This window comes from Tinamus guttatus, unplaced genomic scaffold (genome assembly GCF_059628265.1).
Source record: "Tinamus guttatus ecotype Peru unplaced genomic scaffold, ASM5962826v1 Tinamus_guttatus_pri_ptg000138l, whole genome shotgun sequence".
NCBI lineage: Eukaryota > Metazoa > Chordata > Aves > Tinamiformes > Tinamidae > Tinamus > Tinamus guttatus.
In genome coordinates, this window is record NW_028288672.1 from 3,954,110 (window position 1) to 3,969,512 (window position 15,403).

At 35.5% G+C, this 15,403-nt stretch overlaps 1 protein-coding gene across 2 annotated transcripts in view; it reads left to right on the forward strand.

Moving 5' to 3' along the window:
- Nucleotides 1-15,403, forward strand: part of GRM8 (glutamate metabotropic receptor 8) — a 318,278-nt gene that overhangs the window by 253,179 nt on the left and 49,696 nt on the right. For both annotated transcript variants that reach the window (XM_088521883.1, XM_088521882.1), the window contains exon 8: nucleotides 1,157-1,293. In XM_088521883.1, the coding sequence (XP_088378009.1) occupies nucleotides 1,157-1,293 (137 nt within the window). The remainder of the gene's footprint in view (nucleotides 1-1,156; nucleotides 1,294-15,403) is intronic.

Below are 15,403 nucleotides of genomic sequence, written 5' to 3' on the forward strand. Positions count from 1 at the left end.
TTCATGGGAAAAATTTATTGGTCCAATCTGCTATTTGTGCGGTCAAGAATAATTTCCTTGCTCAGGCATTGTAGTTTGCTATTTTTTTTTGCCCTCCATTCTGTCAAAAGAACTGGGGGCAAAGCACAAACAGATATCTAAAATTTTGTGACAGTTAAGTGTGTGTCTCTCATGTTTTTTGGTTCTTTAATCTATGTCACAGATTTTTTTTTTTAATACTCCTGTACCATGGTTGTTCAAATCTAATTTCTGATGCCATAGATTTCTTGGCAGAGCTATGTAGGTGACTTACTGACTTATGGACCACCTGCCACTCTCCAAGCACTCTTTATTTGACTGAATGTCAGTTTACCACAAGAACTGTTTTACAAAACAGAAGAACAAAATACTTTGTCAAAAGTAGGTGTCCCTGCTTGAGCAGGGGGGTTGGACTAGATGATCTCTAGATGTCCCTTCCAACGTCAACCATTCTGTAATTTTCTGATACTGTGAAAAGTCTCGGTGGGAGTGCAGGGCCTTGAAGGGATCTCACCCTGAGGGGCTTCCTCATTGTGCTCTAATTTGGATCTTTCTGTCAGGTGGTGTCATATCTGGAGGAGAAAACCAATTTACTTGATTTTGATAATACACTTTTACATAGGTGCTTAGTGCTGGAATTTCATCACGTTATCCAGATTAAAACACTTATTTCACTAAGCCTGTTATGAGTGTTGGTAGATGATATGCTTTTCTTTCTTTTTTTTTCTGTGTTTAACAGGGATAATCTTTTAGAAGATTAAGATTGTAGATCCCACTGCACTGTACTCGCATAGTAAAGTGAATTCACATTGCCCTTCTGCAAGTCAAAAGGAGGTCTTCCAATTCTGATTTCTCAGAGTTGGCTTATGTTCTGTAGCACAGAAAGAATGTTGTGAAGCATAATCTTTTTAAATTATTTTGATTAACTCCCATGATAGATATACAGTAGATTTTGTGGTGATTATAATATCATAAATTTTCTTCGTGAGGTTTCTGGATTTATTACCATATTGGCATTACATTAAGAAGATCTGCTCAGTGTGATCAGCTGTCTCTAATTAGTATTTTTCCCCAAAAATATATTTTCTGGAAAACTGCTTTACAGGTATTTATCCTAATTACTTTTTAATTTTTTTAGGGAGTGCTGGAACACCTGTTATCTTCAATGAAAATGGAGATGCTCCTGGACGCTATGATATTTTTCAGTATCAAATCACCAACAAGAGTACAGAATACAAAGTAATTGGCCAGTGGACTAACCAGCTTCATCTAAATGTAAGTAATAGTTTGATTATGATGTTGTTATTTGAGAAATGCAATCATTGGAGTATTACATTATGTCAAAACACATCCAAAAATGAATATTTATAATAGTTTGCAGAAAAAAAAAAATCTCCCAATCTCTTCTTGAGAAGGCAGTAAAAGACGACACAGTAAATCTTCTCTGGAGATTTTCCAAACCCACCCGGACGCCACCCTGTGCCACGTGCTCCAGGTGTCCCTGCTTGAGCAGGGGGGTTGGACTAGATGATCTCTAGAGGTCCCTTCCAACCTTAAGCATTCTGTGATTCTGTGTAAAACTAAACATTTGTATTTCATTGTAGACTGTGTACTTACCTGCTTCTTTAAATGATATTTTAGAATCATTCTGACCATGAAGTTAAGCAGGGTAATGTAGACTTATATTTCAAAACAGGATGTCAGACAAACATGATTGGCATGACATGAAATGATTGACAAATATATATCACTCAGGATGTTAAAATATAGTCAAGAAATGAGGGTATGAAGATATATTAAAGTAGATGAAAAATTTAGACTCTCTGACCACTTTTTGATTTGGATGAAACACCAGGATGATAAACTAATACAATATAAATATTTGTTAAATATAAAGGGACAATTTGGAAATTTTCTATCTTGTTAATTAGGATTAGTATAGCCCCCTCTTGCCTGATAACAGATGAAACAAAAGCTAATAACTCATCTATCTCCAGAGGATGTTTCTGATTTCTGCTTTAATATGCTCTGTAGGTTTTACAGTAGCTAAGCCCCATCTGTGCATTGATTTATATTTGCTTTGGAAAACAGCATCCCAACAAGGCTCAGGGAATATAATGTATAAGAATATTTGTATGCCAGCTAAGCATCTAGCCATAGCTTTAATTTGAGAGGTTTCCGAGGCCAGAGCACTTCTTTCTGTCAGAAAATGGCCCCATATGTGAATAGCTGCAGACATAAAAGAGCAAAATGAAGTTAATCTTTTTCACTACTAGATGTACAAGATTTATAGGGTTTACCTTGAGGTGTGTTAGCCATCTGGGTAGTTCTGAAAATTTGAAATACCAATTGTGTTTTGCTAAAGGCTGGTGAGAAAGGGGACAGTATGAACTGGTGACTGGATTCACCAGAGGGAATTTAGTCACTGATTTTAATCAAACTACAAAGAGCACATTTCAGACAGCTCTGTTTTTCCACTTACAAGGCTCATGATGAAGAATAACAAAACAAAACAAACCAGCAAAAATAAATATTTACAGATGATTATTCTGTCGGGACTACTTCACAATAAGTATCTGAGTGCTATTAGCAATGTTATGTGTGATAACTCCTCCATCTTCAGGCATAGCAATTAAACTACTTTACCATATCTACCATTTAATATCTATAAATAGATTTAAATAAAAGAGAGCGTGGAGTATGCATCTGCTTAGTGATATTGGGCAGATTTGTATCTGTTCAAAGGGTTGAAACAACACTATGTTAAGTATATAGACCAGGGAAGAATTTACTGAGGAAGTCTCTTGCTAAAACTCATAAAGAATGAATATATGTTCCCTTGGCTCTCTTCTTTTGTATCTTTTATAACTGCCATGAGCCCACATGCCGTGCCACACATAGCTGTTCTCCAAATTCCCTGGCCGTCTCTGTCCAGCTTGTGTGCAGCCGTCTCCATGCCAAGCCCAACGTCAGGGCCCTGGCTCCTCGTGTCATCCTGCGAGCTGGCGCTGTCCCCTTGCTTGCATGGCCTGAGGTGAGAGCAGTCACACAGCTGCTCAGTGCCCCTGTGCAAGCTGCAGCTGCATTCAGGAACAAGGCATTGCTCTCCTTGCTTTTCCCTCCTGTTTCTGCTCTTATCAAAAACTTGGAAGAGCTCTAATTAAAAGACTGGGTTTCATGTTTTAAGGTCTTTAAAGTTTTAAAGAGGTTGAGGTACTGGGTGTCAATCTTCGTGCCTGTAGGCACTGCTGCAGTAAAAATAAAGAATTAAGTGATAATAGAGACGATACAGTTTGTTTTAGCATGTTTCTACATTCACTGCACTTAGTACAAGTGTCAATGCTAGCTGTGTCATACAATGATCTGCTTTGTCCAGCCTACCTCCCTATTTCACTAGAAAATATGTACTGAAACTAAGTAATCCTTGTGAATGATTATCGGTGGTCAAATAATAATCATATTATAAATTAGGTATTGCTAGTGTATCAGATGCCAGTGGATCAGAGGGATCACAGTAAATCTTTTCAGTGGAAGTATCTATGCTCATTCATCAAAAAATGATACCATGAAAGTAGGATACTTTTGATCCTGCTGCTCTATAAAGAGATTAAAAAAATGATACTTTTACACTGTATCCTTCTTTCTACTGCACAGTATCTTCTTAACGAAGACACAGATAACTATGATTTTTACAAATGTCTATATCAGTTAAATATACTCTATATGTACTTCTATTTGCATAGCAGTCTACTCTTCTTTTTAAAAACATTTTTATTTCAAATCATGCTGAACAGTAACATGCTGAAAGCTATGACTGTGTTTATGATCATATTTGCGTATACAGCTGGCATCATGCTTCAGAAAGTATATAGTTTTTCTTCATTTATTTATCTGCTTATGACAGTTTATACAGTTAAGGTAACTAACACTAGATCACTTCTTACACTCAAGTTATTGAACCAGATGGGTTTCTTCTTTTTATTTTTCCCTTTCTTCCTTTCTTTCCTGAGGATATTCAGCGATATTTTCTCTTCTGGATTTTGGCTGCTGGTCTCTCTTGTGTCAGCTGTGGCTTACTCTGGTCTGGCCATGTCTTTAGACCCTCAGGAGTCCTCTGCTGGTATCTCTGGTTCTTCAAAGTTTTCACTGACTCCGAAGGGTCCTTATGGCCAAGTTCCAGGCTTGTTCCTTTTCTGGTGTAATGCTGGGTTTCCCTTTGGGCTGAAAGTGCTGGCTCTGGCTAGATAAAGACTCTGTACTTCTCCCTAAGGGGCTGTTTGTCAGCAGCCTTTTCCAGCTGCAGAGCCCATTCTAGCTGTGATATGGCTTTCTCCCTGTAGCCCTTAGTGATATTAATACTCTGCCTTAGGCAGATTGACATTTCAGATTTCCTTTGCAGAAGCCATGGCTTCCAGATATAGGAACTTCATAATTACTGCTCAGCAGTAATCCTGTAATTCTTTTTTACAAAAGAAATGTACATGTGGTGATGCTAATATGGATACTTGGCAGCTGAATCAGTTCTGAAAGCAGAAAAGAGGATCCCCCAAAATGTGATTACTCTTATATAATTATCACCTTGCACTGCTCTGGAAATGTAAATTTATACTTCTTTTAGCGTTCTTTAACTTGCTAAGGTTATCTGAGTTTAAGGAATCTTTATGTAAATAACAGACCCTAAAATTTTTAGTATAAGAGATAGAAAAATAATTATTTTAGAACTTCGGATCATTGAATATTGGTTAACTACCAGAGCTTTGCAAATGTGTGCTGGGAGGGCAAAAGGATGAGCCCAGATTCTTTGAGCGATACCCAGTTATAGGACAAGAGGCAGTGAGCAAAGATTAAAGCATGACAAATTCCTCTTGAACACAAGAAAACACTTCTTCACTATGAGGGTGGTTGAAGATATTCAAAACCCAACTGAACATGGTTCTGGACTTCAGGAGGGGTGAGCAGGGGGCTTCGTCTCTTCCAACCTCAGCTATTCTATGGTTTTGTGGTTTTTGATTTTTTTATTTCCTTAATTTTCTTTTCTTCTTTTATTTGTTTTTGATAGTAGCAGAATATAACTTATTTCAGTAAGCCTGGATAGGTATAAAACTTTATCCCACAGAAGATTCTGGTTTTCATAATCCACTGAAAAAAAAATGCAAAGAAGAGGAGACTTGTTTCAATAAAACTTGTAAAACCTATGGATTATTCATATTGCAACAGCAGTTTGCATACCAGGTCACCTGTAAAACTTCTCTACAAATGTGTGAGTTTAGCAAATTTGGGCTCTCAACCATGTAATCTCCACAGGAGAAAAGTTGTTAAAACAAGCTTGGTTTTCTGCTTCCTTTTATGATTAATAATGAATTCCATTTTAGATTTTTTTTATTGTACTTCTTGTAATACAGTGTCTCAATCTAGATGTTGACTACTGGCCTTTGTCAGTGGCAGTTAATATAAATAGCCTCAGTCTCAAACCTTTAATGACATATTTCTCAGCTAGCTTCAAGTTTTATAAACTCATTCTCTTTTTTATAGTTAGTTTTTTCTAATTTATTTATTGTTATTTATTATTCTTTTTTTTTCTTATTTAAGAAGTTTCTATTTAAACTTAGAAAAAGGAAAGTTGAAATGTTTAAGATTTTTTAAATGAAATATTTTGTTTTTCAAAATACTTCTTTTTAAAAAAAATATTTTAAAGCATTCTCACAGTTAATTTTAAAATTACACATTTTCTGATTTACCAAAATTTATTTTGAAAGAGCTTCATCCAAAAAAGCCACAGATCCATATTCTTCCAAATTAATGCTGCTGATGACAGACAGGAGTTCAGGTAGATATAATTTTTATTTAAGCTCCATTTTTCATTAGGCACAATTAAAGAGCTTGAGTGGATAAATGTTTGCATTATCTTAGTCCTTAGGAAGAATAAACACATATCAAATGCTCTACGTTTTAAGTGAGAACACAGTTAAATTTTTAAGGCAGATGTCATGTTGGTTTTCTTGCCAGTATGCAGGAGTTCTACTGAGCAGGAAAAGAAATTCTCCAAAAAACAAATTTTTAACATACACAGTAATAATAAGAGGCATAATCTTTCAGACTTATGGATCTTCTGCACTGGGGATATAAATGACTTTTAGGGACAGCCATTTTTCTGTGATGTTCTTGATTTATAAGTAGGAAAGCTATAGATTAAAATTACACTGAAGCTATAGATTAAAATTACACTAATGTGACGAAGTATCAGAGCGAACCACAATCATCATCAGCCTTAAGCACGGTGTTTGGTGAACTAGTAAAGATTGGGAACTGCGCATGAGGATTGAACTTCCCTTCAGGCAGCCATATCACATGAAGAAGTGAATCAGTATTTGATCTCTCCTTTTCTAGGGCTCTTGTAAGTTGTATTTCTAATCCTGAAGGAAACTCCCAATGCTAACATTAGTCAATTCTTTTTAGAAGCAACAATTCAAAAAACATTAGCTTCCTTTCTTGTGACATGGTAAAAATGATTCAAGAAGCTTCTAATATTTACTCTAACTGCAGCAAGCAAGTTTCAAGCATTGCTGTAGGCCATTATATTTCATTAAAGAAGCCAGAAATTCTTTATTTTTCCTGCAGTAACTGTTATATAATTGATACAAATGTATATGTATATTTAACTTGCTGAACCTAATCCCTGTGTTTTAAAAAAAGATTACTACACTGTAGTGTCCTACAGTGGAACACAAAAAGCAATAGCATTTAGTGCTATGTGTGGTTATATCTATAAACAAAATATGACAATCATACTGCCTGATGACTGTACTTCCGTCTACACATAATAGGGCAATAGAATTCAGACTTATGTTCTGTCCTTATTAGCTCGAAGACTGGATGCTCAGCTAAAAACAAAAATGATTTGGACAGGCAAATAAATAAATAAATAAATAAAAGAGGCTCTTTTATCACTATTCTCAAAATTATACTATTATCTTCCTTTAAACTACACAGGGCTCAGATCAGATAGATAGGGACTTTTACGGTCTCTATAGGAATACTTGAGTTTTACAAAGGTAGACCTGCTCTAAGCATCAGTCAATAAGTATGGCTTAGAATTTATTCTCCTTTACTATCAGAGTCTAAATTCATCATTAAACTTCTATGTGCTATAAACAAGTGAGAGGCTGAAGATGTAGTCAGCATTGGACTACATCTTAATGCAGATTATGAACCAGATGAAAATATATATGAAACATGGAACAAAACGGGAATTTATGATTTGGAAAGATTGTATTATTCTTAAATATGTTTTCAGAAAAAAAAAGGGAGAGGAATATACCTGTTTAAAAAGCTTTAAATGATTTTGAGATGTTTTGTTAATACATTTGTCTTATTATCACTGTTTTTGACATAGCTGAAAATCAAAATAGCACTTGAATTCAAGATCTAATGTCTCTAAGCTAAGGCAGCTGACAACTTATTCAATATTCTTTATAAAGCTTTTTACATGTCAGTCCTAATAGTTTTCTTTCTCTCTCTTCTTTTTTCTTTTTTTTTTGATGATCAGAACCATGAAAAATCAGGACCCATTTTACATATTCCTGGGCAGACTTGCATTCAGATATATGACTCCAAAGCAGAGTCAGCCACTCTCTAGTACCTGTGAATGCTGTGATTTTAGCTTAAACAAACCCTTATTTGATATAGTTGGTAGTTTGGATTACGCATGGTTGGCAGCAGGTCTGTAGCGAATTGCTTTCTGATTTACCTGTGCGAAATGTGGAATATCAGCATGTTACCCACTCCTATATTCTTGCTCCTCTATACAGAAATTTATTTAATCATTGCAATCGGAAGAATGAACTGCAAGCAAAATATTCATATTTAAAAGCAAAATCACAAATTACAGAATCACAAAATCATTAGGGTTGGAAGGGAGCTTTGGAGATCATCTAGTTCAACTCCCCAGCATAACCGGGTGTGGGTTGTAACATGCAACAATTAAAGCATGTTGCACAGGATCGCATCCAGGCAGTTTTGAATATTTCCAGACACGAAGACTCCACAACCTCTCTGGGCAACCTGTTCCAGTGCTCTGTCACCTTCATATTAAATGGCATTCAATTATTATGCCTTTGTGATACATGATGGAAAGTTACTACTACATTAAAAATTACTAAATGGAAACGAAAAGGAAATTCAGTGGTTATGACATGCTGAGACTCGTCAGTGGTTAGCTGAACCTTACTACATGATTTTTTTTCTGTTTGCTTTCCTGCAATTTTCCTTCATCATGCAATAATATTAATTTCATTAATTCATCTTTAAGATAGTCATCTAATATTTATTCACTTATCTATTCATCCTGATCATCATACAAATATTTTTTAATTATTAAAAGAACTGAATTATTTTGCCAATTTCCAAAATGGCATTGCAACGTTTAGCAATTCATAGTGATATAACAGTGAAGAGTGTATAGCTAATCTTGTTCTTTCAGCTCAGAGTGAAAGTTAGTGGTGAGCGGGACAACAGTGGGATTTGGTGGACAAATAGGGAGTACTGTAATAAGGATTTCAGTAACACTAAGTAGCATTCCATGAACTCAATGAAACCCCTTTTGGGGAAAGCAGGGGCCTGAAACTGAGCTTTGGAAGAGTTATCTGGAATTTGTATTGCCTGAGGCCATTGCTACAATGACCACCTTAACCTGTGCTGCAATCCATCTGCCTGCTTTTCCAGGGCTAAGATCTCTTTAGCAGAACTGTGACTTCACTGAGAAAAATAGATTAGCTGGAGAGACTCCAGATGCAAGAAATGAGAGTGATCAGCCATCTAAAGTGTGCCTGTAGGGAAAAGCCGAGCAAGCTAGCGCTGTTTAGTCTCGAGCAAACTGAGCTGAGAAGGGTTATGCTAATCTCTTTCAATATAGAAAAGATTATTCAGGAAAAGAACAAACTGTTAGTCATAGTTAATTTGGCTGTTATGAGAAGTAATGGATTTAAATTATAGGAGGAGAGATTTAATGTGGACATGCTGGAAAACACTAATGATGAGAATAATTAAGTATTGGACTGCATTACAAAGGAAAGCTGGGCAATTGCCAGCACTAAGAGCTCGCTGGGAACATGTGAACTATGCAAAATAGTTTTGGCATAGTTGATTCTGATTTGGGACCAAAGGAGGACTCTTGAGATCTCCATCATTTCTTAAGTTTTCTGACAGTTGTCAGTTCATTTTGTACATTTTAATAGTAACCCCAGCAAGGGTAAATTTTCCTCAATCCTTGAGCAAAGACTAAAATAGATATAAACAAATGAATTCCTACACACTGCATTTTCTGAGTGAACACATTTAGTTTAGTTGCTTTATTTAGGATCCTCTATTGCTTCAGCTCCTCAATTATGCAATACATTAGTAGGTAAGGACAGATTCTGTATGCATCCTTGAACAGTTTACCATTTACATATAGGACACCAAATTGGACTTGTTTTACATCAGACATGCTTACTATTTCTCATACTGAAAATATTCCTTTCTGTTCACATGGAAGACAGATTATTACTATGAAAATGATATTTTCTTTCCCTTGGAGCTTCTTTCTCTACCTTCTTTCATTATCCTGCTTTTCCCTCTCAGAGATGTTCCTCCCCACAACAAAAATGAAGGCAACAACTCTACTTTAGTATTTAAAAAGCATCATTAATTAGATGAGAATTAAGAAAAGTATGATCATTAGCATCTCCTATTACTTGATCTTTATACATGGGAAACTTCTGGTTCTTGAATAGGTATTCTGTAGAGTCAGAGAGATAAAGTCCAAAGACCTTGAGGTGTCATAAGAATGTATCACAATTGCTTCACTTATGTAGTCCAGCTATCATCTTAATTTTCTATTTTTGCTCAAAATACTTAGTGCTTGAATATATAGTGCTCTATATTTTGTAGAAGCAGACAGCTAAAACAGGTGAGCTAAAAGTTTGAGACCATATAGGTCTTGCATAAAAGTGATAACTTTTAAACTTTCACTCCAAGAAGGAGGAAGACTTTACAGCCTCTGAAGGCATTCTCTTCCCGTTTTTAACTACCATTATCACTTTGAAATAATTTCTCTATTATTCTATCTTATAGTATATAACAGAATATTAGTTATCTTTCATAACATCTGACTTTAATCATCATTGTTTTATTTTTTATTTTATTTACTGCTTACAGTGAGCACATCCCCTTTCTTACGTATTCTAGGGCAGCTGTTTTACCCTCCAGGCTGTGTTACTTCTCTAAGCTATACAACCTCAATTTGTTCCATTTTGCCATGTAAATCCTGTATTCTAGGCACACTTCTGATCCTTGTTGACTTCCTCTGGAGCCCCCATTTGATGCCCTTTCTAATTGAGGATCTGGCCTTCACAGCAATGCAGCCCTCATGCAGCTCTGGATGAAGTCTCATCAGTGCAGACTAGAAGAGAAACATTTCATGCTTTCACAAGTGCAGAGCAGAGGAGAAAAGATTATTTTGTGTGTTTCTCAGGATGGCGTTTGCCCTTTTTGTAGCAGCATGACGCTGCTGGCTCAACATATTATGAGATCTTTTTCTGTGAAAAGCTTCTATCTCTCTGTAGTTCCTGTCGCATATTGTGCTGCCTAAATATAAAATCACAGTTGTCCCTGTTAACCTGCATGCTCCATTTTTCACACTCTCTGCAGTTAGATAGTATCTTTTTGAAAAAGTATTCTTCAGCATGACATCAGCCTTTCCAGGTCAGTGTTACTGCCAGATTTGATCTAAACAACCTATTCTAAAATTCAAACCAATCTGTTGAACAGGTATAACTACTGAATTATAGCAAACCAAAAATAGACCCCTTCCAGGTCCTAATTGTAGACCATTCCATTCTGATGGTGTCCTAGTGGCCTGTTTTCTCTTCCTACATTTTTCTAGTGGAATTTGCACCCAGCCTTTAGGGGCTAAACCTGTTTCAATAGAATGTTTATGAGTGAGAGTGCAATTTGAAAAGGTGTCAAAAATCTTTCTAATGTTAAGATAAATGACACATAACTGCTTCTCTCTCATCCACAGTGCCTGTTACCCTTTCACAGAAGAAAATTTGACAACTCACTGTTGACAGATCCCTGTTGGCTGTTATTTGTTTGCTTTTATTTATTTATTTATTTATTTTTCTTGTGCATTTAAAATGTGTTTGTTTATTTGTTTCAGGATTTTTTTTTTCCGGGAATTGAAGTTAGACCAACTAGTTGATAATTCCCTGGCTGCTTCTTTCACCTCTTTTATGAACAAAAGCTTTCTGTTTAGCATTTACTTTTTTTTTTCCGTGCCTTACCCATACTCCATGAAATCTCAATGGCTTTCTCCCTCCTCTGTCTTTAAGCACACTAGAAAGAATTATGCTATGCTCAGTCCATACAAAAACTGCCGTCCTACTGAAGTTCTCTCCTTTTGATTGAGTTTATCTTTTTTTCCTTAACAAGTTTTGTTTCCCCTAAGCAAAAGTGTTCTACAGTATTTTCTTTATCTTAAATTTGTTCCACCTGCTGTTTTTGTGCTTACCAGATCACTCTCTTTGCAGAGATTTCAATTTAATTACTGACTCCTCATTCTAAGCAGCAGCACAGACATGCCAGAGAGCTCTTCCCTCCTGCTGCTAAAATTTTGGTTTCTCTTTCTGCCAGATTTGAAATTCAGACTTTCAGACTTTCAGTATGTGATTTTGTTACCTGTCTGCAGATATATGAAATGGGCCAGTGTGATTTCTTCAACTTATGAAAATAAGAACATGATTATAGTAGGAAGATCTGACTTTTCACTGAAAGCAGCTGATTATCGCAGGGGAATCTACCTTGATGTAATGTCAAAATCAGCATCTCAGTGTTTAGGATTTTCCCATGCTGCAGAGTAGAATGCCCTATATACATTACCTTTTTTCTAAAAGTGGCTTACACGAACATGTCAGTAATGCTTTAGGTGGAGTGATTCTTTTCTTGAGACTGGGAAATAAGCTTGATCCCTACATTTTATCCAAGCTCTTCTGCTCCTCTGTCACAGTCAATTATGGTATAGGGTTGCTGAGCTGAGGGCAACTTTGCTCAAAATTTCAAGTGCTTCACTTCGCTGGAGCACTGCTCGAAGGTTAAGTGTTGTGGGACCACATGATCCTTCAGCTCACTTTTATTCTGAGAGCAGTTGGTGCTGAAGTCATTGCCATTGCACTTTTGGTCTTGCTGCCACTAGCACTTGGAAATAGCTGCAAAATAGTCCTGCTCTTTTCTTTCATTTTCTCAAAATCCTTTTTGCTAGGATAGACTCAAAAATCTTAAGTCTGTTTGGGTATTTGCTATGACTCCTAACTAACGTGTTGATCAGCATCATCTTATTGTTTTTAGGATGTACTTATTTGCCAGTATCTGTTCGGCTGATATTATGGTGTCTTTTAATATTATCTTCTGACAGTAATTTTTAGTCTTAAAACAACTATTTTTTTCTTACAGACTTTTACAGGTCTTAGTACACTTGAGATCTTGGTCTGTGAGCACCATGGGTAGAATGAGAATGTATTATATTATTATTATTGGTTATTTTGCAAGAAGGATGGGGCAGGCTGGCATTTATAGACATTCATTCATTCATCAGTTTTATATGCACATCTTTTCCATTGATGAAGAATGAGGAAATAGATTAAATCACTTAAAAATAATAGGGCAGCATTTAAAATAAAATAAACCTGTCAATTTCTTTTTTCCTAAAGAATGTATTTTTGTTTCTTTCTTTCTTTCTTTTATTTTCTCATTGGCTGATTTCTGGTTTAAAGTAATAAAATATTAAAGGTCAGGAGCAGACAGGTCATCTCCATAGGTAACATCAAATAAATGTTGCCATTTTTAGCATTTTTTTCTGAAGTCAGTGGACTGATCTAAACCTGCTGAGGTTCTAGCCCAGTATATAAAACGTCATTTTTGAAAGTCATGTATCAAGTGGGAACTCATGAAATTGTTTGAGGATGGAATTTACAAACTTCCTGTTTTGGTCTCTTTAAAGTGACAGAATGACTATAAGGGTTATAGTGACCATTTCTGGATGAAAAGATGGAATGCATTCAGGTAGCTTTGGGACAAGATGGATTCAAACATATGTAGCAGCAAATCTGAGAGACTGGTTTTGGAGGGAATATGTTTGTTATAGATAGTAAAACTTCATTAAGAAGCAACTAGTCCAATAAACTGGTGATAACATGAAACATAGGCAGAACTGAGAAGTTTCTCCAAGCACAAGAGAAAAAATAGACACAGAATAGAGCTTTCTCTCCTTTCTCAAAGAACTATATGTTGTGAAGTTTTCTTACAAGCTATTTCTGCATGATCAAATGCAGAGAGATAAATTTTATGTCCATATGCATAAATATGCACACATATGCATATACACATGAATATATATTCAAATGTAAATTACAGTAAATGTAAGTATCGTTATTCTTCCTCTAGTGAAGCTGTGAGATGCAGATGGTACACAGTATGCCTAGGAGGCATTTTGGGCAGGTGGATTAATAGGACAACTGGCTTCCATCTGGTTTCTCACAATGACTTGTGCTTTTGCTCCTAGAGAAAAATGGGATAATGATTTCCATATAGTATTCAAGGCTCACACTTTAATGACCTTTGCATTTAATTAAGTTTCTCAAACTCTTCTACAAATGTACCTGATTTCTGACTGGGTTATTTTTCAGCTGGCATGTGGTAAAACCAAAGATAGGATCCCATATTCCTTGCAAACTTCTAGGAATGTCTATACCTGAAATTCCAGAAAATGACATCCAAGTTGGTAAGAAAACATCCACATGTAGCTGGTAGAGTTAAAATTTCTCAACAGTTATGGCAGATTTGGTAATGGTAGTGTTTTGATAAATGCCATTTAATTTCCATCTTTTAAATGCCATCTTTTAATTCCCAATAATTTTCATTCCAGAATATTGTTTGTCCTTGACTTATTTCATCCCATCTGTGCACTAGTACTTAAGAGTTTGTAAGTTTAGCCTGTAAGTATATCTTCCCTCTAGAGGAATAAAACCTCTTTGGCAGATGAAATCCAATGATCATTATATTTAGGCTCATAATGAATTCACTTCAGTTGAACCAATTTCAGTTTCAATTCGGTGTTTTCAGATTACTCCTTGAACAAAACGCACTAGAGATTAGAACTTTTACTGAAGGAATCGAAGCATTATATAACATAAAAGCTAAATATTAGACAAAATTATCTTAAATCATTCACTTGCTGTGCTCCACGGATGAACCTTTATGTCAGAAAAGGATTTTTTTCCAGGAACTTGAGACCAAAATAACTATAACTCTCAGTAACAAATGCAGGTGATATTTCAATTCATTATCATTTTTAGAACTCAGGATATGGATGCATATTAAAAGCCATCTGAAGTGGTATGTGACAGCCTTGATGTTTCTGAAGGACCTCGCTACCTGACTGCAAAATAAAACATTAGCCCATTCATATAATGCTGGTTGAGTGCGCTACTTGCATTACAAAAGGCTAAAGTGTGGTTTCCTCTGACCTGACCTTGTATACTTCTATTCATTGCAGTATTTATCCTTATTTTTCATAATTTTCAAAGAAATACCTGCCAGGGAAATAAGGTTTCAAATAAGTAATTTCCTGCAAATGATTATATAACCTAATCTGAAACAGCTAAATATTATCTAGACATGTCTTGATGCAAACTCTTTGAAGTCTGAACAGGCACTTTATCATTTGTTGCTGAATTATGTGACTAAGTGATAAATTTTGCCATGATCACTAAGAAAAAAAAAATTAAAAAAGGAAAAAAAAGTGTTCTTGTATACACAAATGATTCAAAAATTATAAGCAACCTGTTAACAGCATTTTTGATCATCCTACTTTGGTTGCTGAGGGCATTGCTAATTGAATGAGCTGCTTGATTGCTGGAAGAACATAGGAACCAGAAATGTGAATGTGCTTCTTTGACATGTAAATCTCATCTTGTTTTAGACTGGTTCTCAGCTCATATTTTTTTAGCTTTATTATTAGATGTTAGAGGAAATTGTGTTTGTAATGTTCAAGAAGGATACAGGTGTTTATTCAATTTTGGTATGGGATGGCATTTGGTCTGTTTTAATGCTTTAGTGAACTGTGAATCTTAGTGCTACAAATTAAAGAAAATTGCAACCCTTTCAGGATGATATCTCATATAGAATATTTTTTATGTCTATTTAAATAGCAATTAAGCCATTTTCTTCTGTATAGTGGTGCTTTTTACTGAAAATGAGCACATATCTTACAGGCATTTTCGTATTCTTTCTGATGTTTTCGCTCCAGTAAGTATTGGAAAAGTTGAAAATGGCACCTCATCTTAGGGGAATG